Source organism: Topomyia yanbarensis, chromosome 1 (genome assembly GCF_030247195.1).
Source record: "Topomyia yanbarensis strain Yona2022 chromosome 1, ASM3024719v1, whole genome shotgun sequence".
Lineage (NCBI taxonomy): Eukaryota > Metazoa > Arthropoda > Insecta > Diptera > Culicidae > Topomyia > Topomyia yanbarensis.
Window position 1 is genome coordinate 71,807,942 of NC_080670.1, and position 14,549 is coordinate 71,822,490.

Consider the following 14,549-nt stretch of genomic DNA (forward strand, 5'->3'; position numbering starts at 1 on the left):
TATCACAAGGCGGAATTGATTAAGCGGACTTAGCGCGGAGCGAACACTTTAAAGGTTTTCGGTATGTTTTAACCACAACTTTACTCGTAGGCAGTTCGTTTGTAAAAGAGACCTTCTCTCGCCCGGTCAAACCATTTGGAATTTTATTTGGAATCCTGAATGGAGTCATTATGGATTCCAAATCAAATGCAACAACCGATTCTGAGTCGGAATCGGTTGTTGCATTTGATTTGGAATCCATAATGACTCCATTCAGAAATCCGAACCGGTTCCGGAATGAGTTTAACTGGGCGTCTATTTGGTTGTTTTATGATAGGCTACACCGTTATCGGTGTTATGATTTTGACAGCGCAGAAACGCTGGTATAAAAACTTATCTAGATCTAACAGTTACAAATGACAGGAATCATGCTCAAAACTAACATGATATATTGTCTACCAAAATTCACTGCTACAGTCTTTTTAATTTAAACCTCCAATATAATAGTGCATACATATCTTCGTTTCAGTGTATAAACATCATCTCTGGATAAATAACGAAAACACGTGCAGCCAAACCCAGTTAAGCTCAGCCGGAATACGAACTGGAACCAGCCGGAATTCCGTCTGGTTCCAGTTCGTATTCCGGCTCCAGCGCTGAGAACTGACATACAAGCACTGAGAACTGACATACAAGTAAAGTTTTCAACTTGTGTAACAAATTAAACTGTCGCTTTTAAATGACAACAGCAAGTAGCAACTTGCCACTAGTCGGCGCTTCGATCGGCCAGCAATCGCTATACGGGACTTGTATGCAAACTTGGATACAATGGTGACTCACGCATGCGAACCTGTATGCGATGGTGATTTTCAACAAATTTTCATTTAAATGTTTACACAGGTTTTTCGGGATCGTTTGTTCTAGCTTATATGTCTGTTCTCTGTGATACAAGTAAGGTTTTCAACTTGTGTAAGAAATTAAACTGTCGCTTTTAAATGACAACAGCAAGTAGCAACTTGCCACTAGTCGGCGTTTCGATCGGCCAGCAATCGCTATACGGGACTTGTATGCAAACTTGGATACAATGGTGGCTCACGCATGCGAACCTGTATGCGATGGTGATTTTCAACAAATTTTCATTTAAATGTTTACACATGTTTTTCGGAAAAGTTTGTCCTAGCTTACATGCCTGCTCCCTGTGGCTCCAGTGACACAACCGATTCTAGTTAGAATCGCCACTAGAGCCGGAATACGAACTGGAACCAGCCAGAATTCCAGTTCAGTTCCGGCTGAACTTTACTGGGAATTCACTGTTTTTCACTCCGCGTGTCTTTACATTTAGAACATCGTCTTTGGTCTTGGTATATATTATATTTAATTTGGCATCACTGTACAGGGATGCCATTATGCCAGATTTATCCGACACAGCGAGAGTTTTTTGCATTTTCTAGACAAAAAGATAAATCTCTCATTAAGATTTCTGACAGCTCATTTACAACCACAGATGCATAATCAAATCAAAGGAAATTGGCTTGTTTTCATCACGAAATACCTAACCTCAACCGATTTTTGCAGTGCAAAATATTTTGTTTTCATCACGAAATAATTCAGCGCCTTTTCTTTTTTAACGGGAATAGAAAGGTCAATTCTGCCAGATTTTTGAATTAAAGAAGTGTTTGCACACACATTTTGGAAATTTGGGGCATATTTTCCAAAATTTATCAAAAATCGATTGATTAATGACTTTGAGGTCGCTGTTAGGTGACAGTTTTTGCCAGACATTTTTAATTGATCTGCCAGATATTCTTTGAAAAATAGTGGCAACCTTGTCACTGTATCCGACTTGGTGTGTTGCGGTCTGCGTGATTGTTTTTTTCTCCGATAACTCCGTTCATCGTTGTCCTTTGTATGCGATAGTGCGTGTTAGAAAATAATAAAATAGATAAAATATTTATTTTTTGGCTTGCTGTATAGAAAATCATATGATTTTTACGAGTGCTGTCGAAGTTAGAACAGCAAGCAAATAAAATTCGAAAGCTCGTGAGAAAAAGTGAAGTCGGTAATCAACAGCCTGTGGATGCGTTTGTACGAGGAGCAGCAGGCACGAAAGGTCAGCACAGTTGATCCATACGACAATATGAGTGACGATGACCGGGATATCGATATTGACAGCGATGTAAGTACATCTAGTTAATGTAACCTAGATAATATAGTTTGTTTTTTCTAACAGGATGGAGAGGATTCCGATACCACCAAATCTCAAACACGGAATTCCAGTGGAAACAATCAATTCTACTCTCAGGTACTTCAGTATTAAGAGGGGTTTACAATATAGTTTAATCCCGGAAGAAATGCCTCTGCTTTTTCTAGCGTGCTACTGAATAATATATCCGTGTCACTTTTCAATGAAAAACACGGGCAGTTGATTACGCCAATGTTGCGATATCTAGCATAAGTAAGCATTGAACATGTCCAGTAGGGTGGCCATGATTTATATGAAAAAAAAATCGCAACCTACATCCCCTAGCGTCGTTTCAAATCACGAAAAAATGACTCAAATTTGGGCGATATCGGTTAACCCTAACCCCTCCCCCAAAGAGCTTAAAGTTTTAGATTTTTGACCAAAATGTATGGGGAAACACTCGCAGTTCACAAAATCGCCGTTAGAGATCGCTGTAAGCATCCGAACACGGACCTAGGAAGGTGTTAAGCTTTTGAAGATATACCGAGCAAGTTTGTCGAAGACTGTAAGACAATCTAACTAGACCTGTGCACCGCCGCCGTCGGTACAAAAACAAACGCCGACGCCGAAAGGTAGACCGGCAGCGTGCCGCCGACGCCTTTTTCTCACGCCGACAATTCGCAAACTCGAAAATTGTTGACTCATAATTTTATCCACAAATCTAGGAACATTGTTTATGGTCCGAATATACGACATTAACTGTTTCATGTTTTGTCACATAGATTTTTATTGGTTGTGCATTAGATCACAAAATTAACAAAGTCTTGATATTTTCTCGAAAATCATTACACGACACTCGGAATATAATTCATGGATCCATTCTTGCTTCGTCAACTGGTTATACTGCCGTGATCCGCATAACAGTCCCATTTGCTATGGGTTTCCTATGCAGCTGGGACAGTTATGCGTATCACGGCAGTATAGTTGCCAGCATATAAGTTACAATTCGACATAGATCTTTCATTAGGGCTTAAATCGCAAATGTAAACAAACTGCGTTTTCGCTATTATGACATTATGCGACAAAAATACTACAAGATTGAGGTGAAAATTAGTTAAAATGGTTTTTAGTTCGATTTATAATTAAAGAAAACAAAACGGCGAAACATACATTTTCTTCGAGATTTCGACTTAGGTCCTTATTCTCATATGGAATATAAAGGCTAAACTTACATTTTTTTGACAGAACCGGGCGTACGGTTATTATTCACAAAATTATTCTTTAAACGGCGGTTCTATTATATAAATGATAAGTAATTTCTACTATGATCATGTCTACTCGATAGTTGTTGCACATAAACATTCGAATATTTCAATATTTTCATGTAATTCGAAGAAAAAATGCACGCGCCCTTACATTTACATTGGGTTTCTATGCGCCCATTTGCTGAGCCCTAAAAAGTTTACTGTCAAGCTCGTCCATTTACCCAGCCCTACCCAGCAAGACAGAGTCAGTTTAGCCCATTTACCGCGCCCTTCTGAAAATTATGTACACGGTTTAGCCCTTCCGCAAATGGTGGTTGCTGAAAGGCGAAATCACGAATGGGATGCAAATTGGGTGTAAGCATTTTTTTAGTTTCTACCCACTAAAAGCACATAGGAATTAAAGAGTTCGGATCGTGAAGCAGAACAAGCCTGTCTTATTTTGCAGTTGCTCTGCGAGCTGTGGTTTTTTTTCGTGCGGTGATGTTGGTCGGATGAGGCCGCAATGCTGCTTAAAAGCAAGGCCAAGTGTTTATCTCCGATAGTGTATTCAAAAATGTATTAAGTTTATCAAAATTCGTGATTATAAGTGAAATTTACATATAAAACCGTACCGGCGTAGTGATGTGAGTGATACATTAGCCACTTGGGCATGTTGGTTATGGCTAGTAGGTAGTGCTATGCACCCAGGCCGAAGCGCTCGTGAAAAAAAATCCTTATGTGTTAGTATCGCAAAGGGCTATGTGAATAGTCATCGGATATGTGTGCAACAATATTGGAAGAAAGAAACCACGATACAGATGATAGATCTGACAGATAACGAAGCAGAAATTCCGGTGGTTTTTCTTTTTTTTCCATTTTTACGCTTTGGCAACTTTCTTTCGTTTTGGGCGCTTCGTTGCTTCGTATACATATGTATCTCATCTATTTAGGTGGCTGTTCAGTGCTGTGCGAGCATTCACACTGCTCCAGTACAACTGCTCCAGTACACTATACATTGCCTATGCTGAACAAGGTTGTATACCATTCCCCCGAAAGCCATTTCCCAGAAAGCCATTCCCCAGAATTCCCTTCCCCAGAATGTACCATACCCCAGAAAGACATTTCCCAGAATGTACCAATCCCTAGAAAACCATTATCCAGAATGCCTCATTCTCCAGAAAGTCATTCCCCAGAATGCCCCATTCCCCAGAAAACTTATGGTTTTTATTCATTATTTGTGGTTAGGTCAAAGGTTTGCGCATACCTAATTAAAGGAACTTATGCGGTGTTAAGCTGCTGAGGATGTGCCGTCGAGAGCGGCGGCCTCTCGCAAGCAAACCTGTTATCCTCTCGTATAACCGGTTTACTCGAACATAGGACTTGGATCCTTCTTTCAAACATGAGCAGTTCTTTGAATTTGTACGCCAAGTAACTCTTGCACGCAAACTTGTAATCTTTTCGTCTGCCCGGTTTATTCAAATATATATGTTGATTCCTTCTTTGGAGCTTTGGTTAAATCCATATTAAAATCGAAATGAATGCATATTTTGACAAATGGTTTCGTGGGTTTTTAGAGCATTTATCTTTCTTTTGTATTGGGAATGTTTCGTACGCAAATGTACGATCCACCCGATTGCTCGGTTTACTCAAACAGGTAGCACTAAATACATTCGAAAGTATTTTCATACCTTACGCCAAATGGTACTTTTACCACAGAGTTAGACATAATACTCGACAACAATTATTCGTCAATGTTAGCGATCATTTTGAATTAAATATATTATTAGTCGGGACTGTTATCGCATTTGCGATTATGGCGCTACTGACATATGTGCAAGTATACGGGGGATATACCAATTGCTCCTGGGCCTGAGGGTTGAGTAATTTGTAAATGAGTGGTTGTAAGCGTGTATAAAAGGTGTAGCTGGTGTTTTGGTCGAACTGGTGCAACGATATTTTTGCGAGGAGCCGCCGCTTTCGACGGCTTATCCGTACCAGCATCATGCATTGACTTAGGTAATGTACAAAGTTTTGGTTTCGCCACATAACCTTACTTACATAACACTGTTTCATTCTTTTAGATCCTAGAAAGGGGGCTACCGCTTTCTATGGTTTCTGTTGAATGGCACTGAAAAACACACCTGTACTGAATTTTGCAATTTGTCCTATATTGTTATTGTCTAATGCTGCTACCAGTGCACTTTTCGAGGGGAGCAATATGGGCAACATACTGAAAAAATATTTTGATTTTCATCAAAAAAATTTCCCACTTCAAAAAAAAATGTCTGGGAAATGGGTATAACTGTGGAATGAACTTATGAGCATTGGTTCATTCTGGATATGGTTTTCTGGAAAATAGTTCTTTCTGGGGAAAACACTTCGGTATCTTAGTTTCTGCGGAATGGTTTTTCGGGAAAGTCAGCTATTCTTTATTTAAATTCGGAATAAATAATGTCATCCTAACTTCCGGTTTCAACACAATGCAAATCATTTCAAATGTGACCGAATCGAAGAATGTCGTTCGATGGAAGTGGGTACGAGTCTAGGGGCAGATCACTCTAGCAATGTATAACAAATTCGCATCAAATTAGAAAAATGCATTTGATTTCCATTTTTGCATCAACTTTGCACTCCCTCGCAGAAAAGTTTGTTCAACAAACGTCCTACGCTGATACAAGTTGTTCGACGTTTTTTGGAATGTAAGGCTAGTTTTTTCGTATGGTTTTGACGTCTTGCACGCAACGCAAAAGACATTGTACGCAAAGCAAAATACATTATGAATTTCTATTTTGATGGAAATAAATGCATTTAATTTCGCTGATTTTTAAAAATGCATCACAAGTGATTTGCCTCTTGCAACGATTAGTACGTTTGAAAAGATCAAATCAATAAAAAAAAGTTAAACTTTTCTGGGGAATGACTTTCTGGGAGATGGTGTATTCTGGGGTATGGAATTCTGGGGAATGGTAAATTCTGGGAAATGACTTTCTGGGGAATAGTATATTCTGGGGGATGATATTCTGGGGAGTGGAATTCTGGGGAATGGCCTTCTGGGGAATGATTTTCGGGGGAATAGTATACAATCGCTGAACAAGTGTGAATGAGCGCATGTATGGTGTATGTGTGAGTTTTGGTGGTAGTGCGCGGCGCTGAGCCGTCGCTGTGGTGAGTCAAAGGGGGTGAGTAGCGCTTTGGACCGGTAACGGAAGACTGGCGGATTGTATGAATGGAACTAGAATCTCGCACACACGTTTGTCCATCTTCCCGCAATTCCAGCACATCATTGATATGTCCGGGTCCTTGTAAGCCTCTGCCAAATATCCAAAGACCAAACACCTGAAGTAATTCTCCGCTTGTTTATTCACTCGAGATGTGGCTCTCAATGGGCACCCAACCGTAAGTTGGCCTACCTCCAGCGCCTTGTCAGCAGCAGATGCCGAAAAAAAAAGATGGGCGGGTAATGTCAGAGACATAACCGGAGTGAAGTAGAATGCACTTTAGGCTGTTAATGAGAACGCTACAAATTTGACTATATTCTGATAGGTTATATTAAAACCAGCCATTTCGTTATTTCTAATGGAAATACCGAAATATCGGTACACGTACATTGAAACCTAAAATATTCCAACATATTTATCCTCATATGGTAACCCTGAAAGGAGCATTAAATGAGAGTGAATCAATTCATTTGGCAACAGTAGAGAATCGTATATACTTGTACCGTTATTTCGCTATTTCCATTAGAAATACCGAAATAACTTATTTCAATAAAACCTTTCAGAAATTAGAAAAAAATTGCAGCATTCGTATTAACAACTTAAAATGTATGCTACATCATTTCGGTAATGTCGCACATTACCTACCCATCTGTCTAATCTAAAACAGAACAATTGTTTTGAAAACCGAATAATTGCGTAACCTAAGACGATTTAAAGCTACACTTTTGTTTAATCTCAACAGAAAACAAAATTACGTGTTAGTCCCTCTCCTAGGTTGACGGGTTTGACGGTATTGCAAACATCTTCAAGCATATTTGAGCAGACACCTGCTTTAGGATGGTTATTGCATTGCGCCTCGATAGTGGTGCATCGAGGAGACCGAGAGGGCTTATGGACCTTTTTTATGTTTTGTGTTTTTTCATACTCTGCACCAGTCCAAACTAACAGTCAACTAAGAGCCTGTGCGCACTGGCGTGGCCGATTGGCGGGTCGCCGCGGATTGACTTTTTCTGTGGGCTGTGTTTGCAGACATTGTTCAACAGCTTAACGGCAGTCTTTGTGAGCACGGCTCGCAGTGGAAGTCATTGTGTGTCGATTTATCGGTCGACCTCAGCAACGTGCACAGGCGCATTAAAAAAAATAACAGTAGAGCCCTATTAGTTGTGTTGTGTTGTAATAATTGTGGTTTTTGGTGCCGGTGTGCAGTTGTGTGCTAGCCGTGTACAGATAGACACACGGCTAGCACACAGCTGTGCACTGGTGCCGAAAACCACAAGTATGTGGGCGTCTGAGTATTTGTGACATGTGGACCAGGGAATGGATGCAGAACTGACTTATATGATGGAATAGTGGGTGATCCTTCTTGGGATTCGTTGGTAATTTTTTACTGGTGTTCAATTCGTGCATTTGATTCGATTCATTCGGATTGGATAAATGAAGGTACGATTGATTTACCGATGCACGTCAATGATCCATTCCCGTCCAGCATGGCATGAGAAACTTCTAACGGAGTTAATTGTCGTTAATGGTAAATATATATATATATATATATATATATATATATATATATATATATATATATATATATATATATATATATATATATATATATATATATATATATATATATATATATATATATATATATATATATATATATATATATATATATATATATATATATATATATATATATATATATATATATATATATATATATATATATATATATATATATATATATATATATATATATATATATATATATATATATATATATATATATATATATATATATATATATATATATATATATATATATATATATATATCATTTTCTGGCATTTGGACGATTCCAAGTAGTTTTAGTGCATGGTACATGTGTTGTTCAATTAATATTCAATAACAGTACTAACTCTACTCTTTATTTTATTTTATTTATTTTCGATCTCATGCGTCATATTCCTCTGATGACTTATCCGAGATAATTTAACATAAAAGGGCAACATTGCTGTCAACAATGACTATTCGCTGCCATCAGACGTCGCCAGGTTTTAGAAAAATTGAGATGTACTTTCATACTCAATTGAATCAGATAAGTAGGAACGAACAACAAACTGTAAGTAGCATACACATGTCATATTTTAACATCATGCATATTTGTATTAACATATTATTTACAGGGAACACACATATCTCAACATGCAACACTTCCCATACACACGTAAACATTCACACACGCAAATATACAAATGCTCGACAGGTGACTGGGCCAAGTGCATTCACTCGTAGGATCTATCATTTCGATGATCGCCTCGATTCTACGAAACCAGTGCACAATTAAGCTGACATAAGCTAGTCTCGTCTGGTGAATGCATGTAACCTGGAAGCCCCAGACACGACAGGACGAGACGGACAGATGACGGACTGGACTCGACGGGGCCTAGTTCAGAGTTTTAGGCATTCTTCAATGCACGGCTAGCGACCTCAAAAAAAAAAAAAAAAAAACAGAAAACAAAATTACGTGTTAGTCCAACGAGCTTTCTGTCCCGTTGTTGTTGTGAATCGTTGAAATTTTGAACATTTTTCAAAGCGTTATGATTGCGATTACATGGAGCAACGTTGGTTGAATGATATTTATTAAGTTCTCCCAATTAATGTTCTATAGCTAAACTATGATCATATTTCCTTAGGAGGCGCGTTTTACCCCATGTTTTCATAAATAATAATATGCTCGAACCTTAACCAAGCAGGTATCTTAGAGTGGATTGTTCACAATAATGGAGCTTTTCATTTGTGTAGCCGCGATATTCGCAAACAAAATAAGTAAAAAGCACATTGCGTCATTTAGTCGCACACAAAATAATGTGGATACAATAAATCTGTTTTACGGACCGTTATTCAACTAAGTTTATAACATGATGATACGTACAACTTTTTCTCAGTTTGCTCCGAGTACCGAGTATTTTAAAGTTCCCCTGGTAGTGTAAAAATGCTCTATATACTCGTAAATAAACTTTAGTAACTTAAGTAACTCGTATCAAATCATCAACAGAAAATCATATTATCAGTATCCAATAAGCCAACACCATCTCCTTTACACAACGAAACAACCAGTACGCACTACGCCGTAGTCTACGGCTTGCCAGAGGAAACAAACACACAGATAAATTCACCACGGTGCACCCTGGGACGCGCGCCGTGGTGAATTTATCTGTACAGGCACCTAACGCCACATATAATTTAAAGAACAAGAGAGCGCGGTTCTCGCACCAAACCACTCCATCGCCAATCCATTTATTCAGCTCTGAAAAAAATTAAGTGTTGTGTACAAGACACGACCACGATGACATTAAAATACAGCCAGTTTTATTAGCAAGCAATATTCATAATTGTTGAATTTTTAAATTAAAATCGATAACGTATAGTGTGATAAATTCAAGTTTTGAAAAAGTTTTATTCAAATCCATGAAATGGGAACATAAATTAATGATGCTCACAAAACCTTTCATCTATCTTTAAATACCTACTATCAAATCAAATGTTTGCAATCACGATAGAAAAATAACTGGTCGTAAATCAAATTATTCGTAAACGAAGAAAGTTTAACATATGTGCATATAACGGCAGGTTTAATTAACATTAACATTAACTCTGAAATGTTCTATATTTGGGGTCTCAAAAAGAACCATTCTAAGGGAATCATTCAAATTAACTGTTTTGCATGTGGGGTCCTGAAAAGAACTATTGGTGGAATCCTGAAATGGACTATTTGTGGGATCCACAAACACGAGTGCTGTGGAATGAAAAGTACTAAACTAACTAAGGGCTTTTGGTTTAACAAAAATAACATGCAGAATGGAACAATTAGTCAGCTGCAAAAAAAAGTTTGCCATCTGTTCCAGCCACACGTTACTTACATCAGATAAATATTTCGAAATGAGAAGAAACAACCTTTCCCTTCAGCATCTAATATGAAATACTGATAGTTTGAAATGTGACATCGGCTTTTATCACCTTCGCATTGTTGATGGACTGACTGCCTTCATGCAGAATAACGAAAAAATATTTGCGGATTCTTTTTGGTACGGCTTTCGCTAGCTGGCAGTGTTGCCACATCCTCCAATTTTCTGAAACATTGCAGAATTTTGGATTATGTTTCCGAAAGACTCTTTTTAATAAATCACAGGTTTTCGTTAATTTCAACCTGCAAATGTACTTTAAGTAGCTGCACATATTTGTATTGTTTCGGAAGGATAAATTTAAACAAATAACAGATTGTTGCAAATTTCAGATTGTCAATATACGCGCAAGCAACAAATAACGAATATAAACTGCGCAATTGGATTATCGCTGTCAAAGATTGGAAACATTCCAATTTGTTCTTAATTGTTTGTTATTGTTATAGCCCTTAAAAGGGCTTATAATTTAACAATAATAACATGCAGAATGGAACAATTAGTCAGCTTCAACGTAGGTTTGCCAATTCTTCCAGCCGCGCGCTATTTACATCGGATCACCCCCAGCGGTAGCAGTGATCAAATGCAGCACTCATCGCAGCGCATTGTCAACATGCATGATTGCTACTGCTGTTCTTTACGGCCCGACGTTCGACGGGAGAATGAAGTCGTCCGAGAAATGATATTCTTTAAATAGTCGAGGATGACGTCATTCATAGAAGCGTAGTGTGCTGGGTGCTCAAATTTGTCGTACGAGACGCTATAGGCACGATGTTATTTGTCTGGCAAAAGAGCAACAACTGATTCAAACAGGCACAAGGCACATTTATTTATAACTTTTCGTGTTCGTTTGAATCACTAACACACATGTGACACATATTCCCAATCAGATGCAGTCATGGTATCTGTTACCAACCATCGAAGAATGAAAGCTGAAACGCAGCAGCTGCTACGCTTACAACGTCAGAACACAAACTAACGAATTTTGCTTGTAGTCTCTTTTTATACGCGTCGCAGCTCATTCAATGAAAAAGAGGCAGTCCCAGCAACGTTTGCTTTTGAGCGAATTGAACCAACCAATCATGGATCAGATAATTATTACTTTCATAAAATCCATTATTTCCGCTATTTTTAGTAATTGTACTTACTACCGAATTGGACACAAAATTGTTGTACATATTTCCAATCAGATAGCGCATTAATCTTATTTTTTCATTCAGTACAAATGCAGATATTCTCGTTTAAAAAATCGGGTAAAATCCTGGCAGAAAATTTTGAAACGGGACCCCTATATTGAAACGTTAGAAGTATTCTACTTCAAAAGAATCATCGCTGTCTGAGCCCCTCCGTAATCCTTAGATAACCGGATCGTCATGTGCAACTCGACCAGGTTAAAATGCAGCTTCAGTCCACCTTTTAGCTCGTTCACAGTCCTGATATCATCCTGGTCAATACACATAATCACTGTCTACGGGCTTAAGGCTTTAACTTCTGCCCTTTCACCAAGTGATGTGGTAATAGTCTCTTGTATAGTTGAGCTGTTAATCGTGGGGTCCTCCTTCAATTCGAGTATATGTATGTAATTGTGTATATGTGTGTTTGTATGTATACATGTATTACAATGCGTATATGTATGTAGGTATTTGTATATGTATGTGTGTATGAATGTACGTGTATATTTTTATGTATACATGTGTGTATCTATGTATGTATATATGTGTAATTGTATATATGTGTATATGTACCTATAAATGTTCAAAAAATGGTTGCATTATATACGGGATTGTTTTGTAGTGCACACATATAATCTATTAATGTGAAAAACTGATACTTCTGGATAGAAGTCAGATCTTCCTTCAATTACAGCCCCTTGGAGATCTCCAATGGAACAACTTACACAAGTCCAACAGGCAGTGACGCCAGACTAGGAGAAACGAAAGCGCTGAGGAAAACACGGAGTCTATCGGTTCTTTTTACATTTCTTATAAAAGAAATGTATCGAATTCGCTCAAACTTTCAAGATTTTTTCCGAGGCCCGGAGGGCCGAGTCTTATATACCAATCGACTCAGCTCGACGATTTGGGACAATGTCTGTGTGTGTGTGTGTGTGTGTGTGTGTCTGTGTGTGTATGTAACGGACAAATTCTCATTCGTGTTTCTCAGCAATGGCTGAACCGATCTAATCCAAACTAATTTTAAATGAAAGAACTAAATAACAGTATGAACGCTATTAATTTGTTTTTGATTCTGATGTTTAGTTTCCAAGATATGAATGCTTGAATGCGTAAAAATTGCGTTCTTTGCAGTTTTTTTTGAATTATCTGCCGAAATTGACAATATAGATTAACAATTTATATGTTTTTAGACAGCTTTAACGAATACCTTTCGAACAAGCTATAGATTGTTGAACTACGTTGTTCAACGGACTATTATCAAAAGAGATATTTAACATTAAATGCGGCCGAAAGATTTTTATCATTTCCCATTGCCAGAAATATGACCAAAAACATGTAATCTATTTTCAACACCAAAACGGCTTATTTTAGGTCAATAGTATCTTCGGTGAATTTAAATTAAATTGAATTTTGTATTTCATTTTTCTATCTACAACCCCTAGAAATAATCACCGAACACTTCCAAGTTGTCTGGAAGGAACTTGATAACTTATCAGTGCAAAAATATTCATTTGTGCGAACCTTCTGACTGCAATGTTTCTAACTGATGACCATCGGATCGATCTGAAACATATCGGAAAATGAAAAACGAAATAAATAACTCCAAGCAACGGCGTAGGCAAGAGAAGGTTTTGGGGTTTAACACCATATAACTCCCCCCCCCCCCCACCACACAAAAAATAAATTGGATTAAAGTTTAAAATTTATTTATGCTGACTGATTTAATTCAATATTACAATAACAATTATATGATCCGTACATTGATATCCTGTTGTTGTAAACATCATTCACAGTTGTCTAATTGCATCAATATCAAATTCCTGTCTGAAAACATTCCAATAGAAAATTCCAGAGTTCTGTAATCAATCATAATCCTCAGATTTCTTTTCAAATTGAGCTCGTTTTTGTAGAGATGTACTGTAATAAGGGTCTTTATTTAATAGGAAGCGAAGTTAAAATTGATTTAATGTTTATGAAACATAGAACTGCGCACCAAAAAAATGCATAACTTCCAACATTTGCTAAAAATGTTTTTGCCTTTCTCATTCACTCTAAAATTCGTCAATCTAATCCCGACCGGGAGGGCCGAGTGTCATATGCCAATCGACTCAGTTCGTCGAGATCGGAAAATGTCTCTGTTAATCAGAGATGGCTGGATCGATTTGCACAAAGTTAGTCTCAAATGAAAGGTACAACCTTCACATCGGCTGCAGCTGATTTTTTTTTTATTGATTTGACTTCCGGTTCCGGGGTTACGAGTTGAAGGGTGCAGTCACACAGCGGATTCCCATATAAACTGAAATGAAAAATTTTCAAAATCAAATTTGTATTTTTGATGCCAAATGACTTTATAATACATGAAACATCGAGATTTGATGTAAACTCGAAAAAAAAAATGTTTGACAAAAATTGATTTTTTTGGACTTTGGTACATTTTTGCCTTTCTCATATGGAAGGGTTATGCAATCACTCTAAAAATCTTCAATCATACCGCTCCGGATGGAGTATGCAGTGAGTGGTTGCTACTTTAAAATTAAAACTAGTTTAAAATTTCTTAACAAGTTGAAAATTTTCGGCAGGACCCGGACCTCCCGGATCTTACTATGTGATACTGAAACATCGCTTGAAACCAGCGATGTTTCAGTATCACATAGTATCTCAAGATCGTGGCTGTCGATCCATTGTACGTATGTGCAAATCGTACTGAACATGTAATATTCATTTCCACCATTGTATTGAACGTGACCCGCCATGAAATCGTAGTCTGGACGGGTGAGAGGAGCACAGTTGCA

At 37.8% G+C, this 14,549-nt stretch overlaps 1 protein-coding gene across 2 annotated transcripts in view; it reads left to right on the forward strand.

Annotated features, from left to right (window-relative positions):
- The first annotated feature begins 1,732 nt into the window (after nucleotides 1–1,732).
- Nucleotides 1,733–14,549, forward strand: part of LOC131677912 (protein max) — a 40,000-nt gene continuing 27,183 nt past the window's right edge. Inside the window, exons 1-2 of one of the 2 annotated variants that reach the window (XM_058958013.1) lie at nucleotides 1,733–2,155; nucleotides 2,210–2,281. In XM_058958013.1, the coding sequence (XP_058813996.1) occupies nucleotides 2,057–2,155; nucleotides 2,210–2,281 (171 nt within the window). In that variant the 5' untranslated portion in view covers nucleotides 1,733–2,056. The remainder of the gene's footprint in view (nucleotides 2,156–2,209; nucleotides 2,282–14,549) is intronic. The other variant, XM_058958015.1, reaches the window with a different exon arrangement.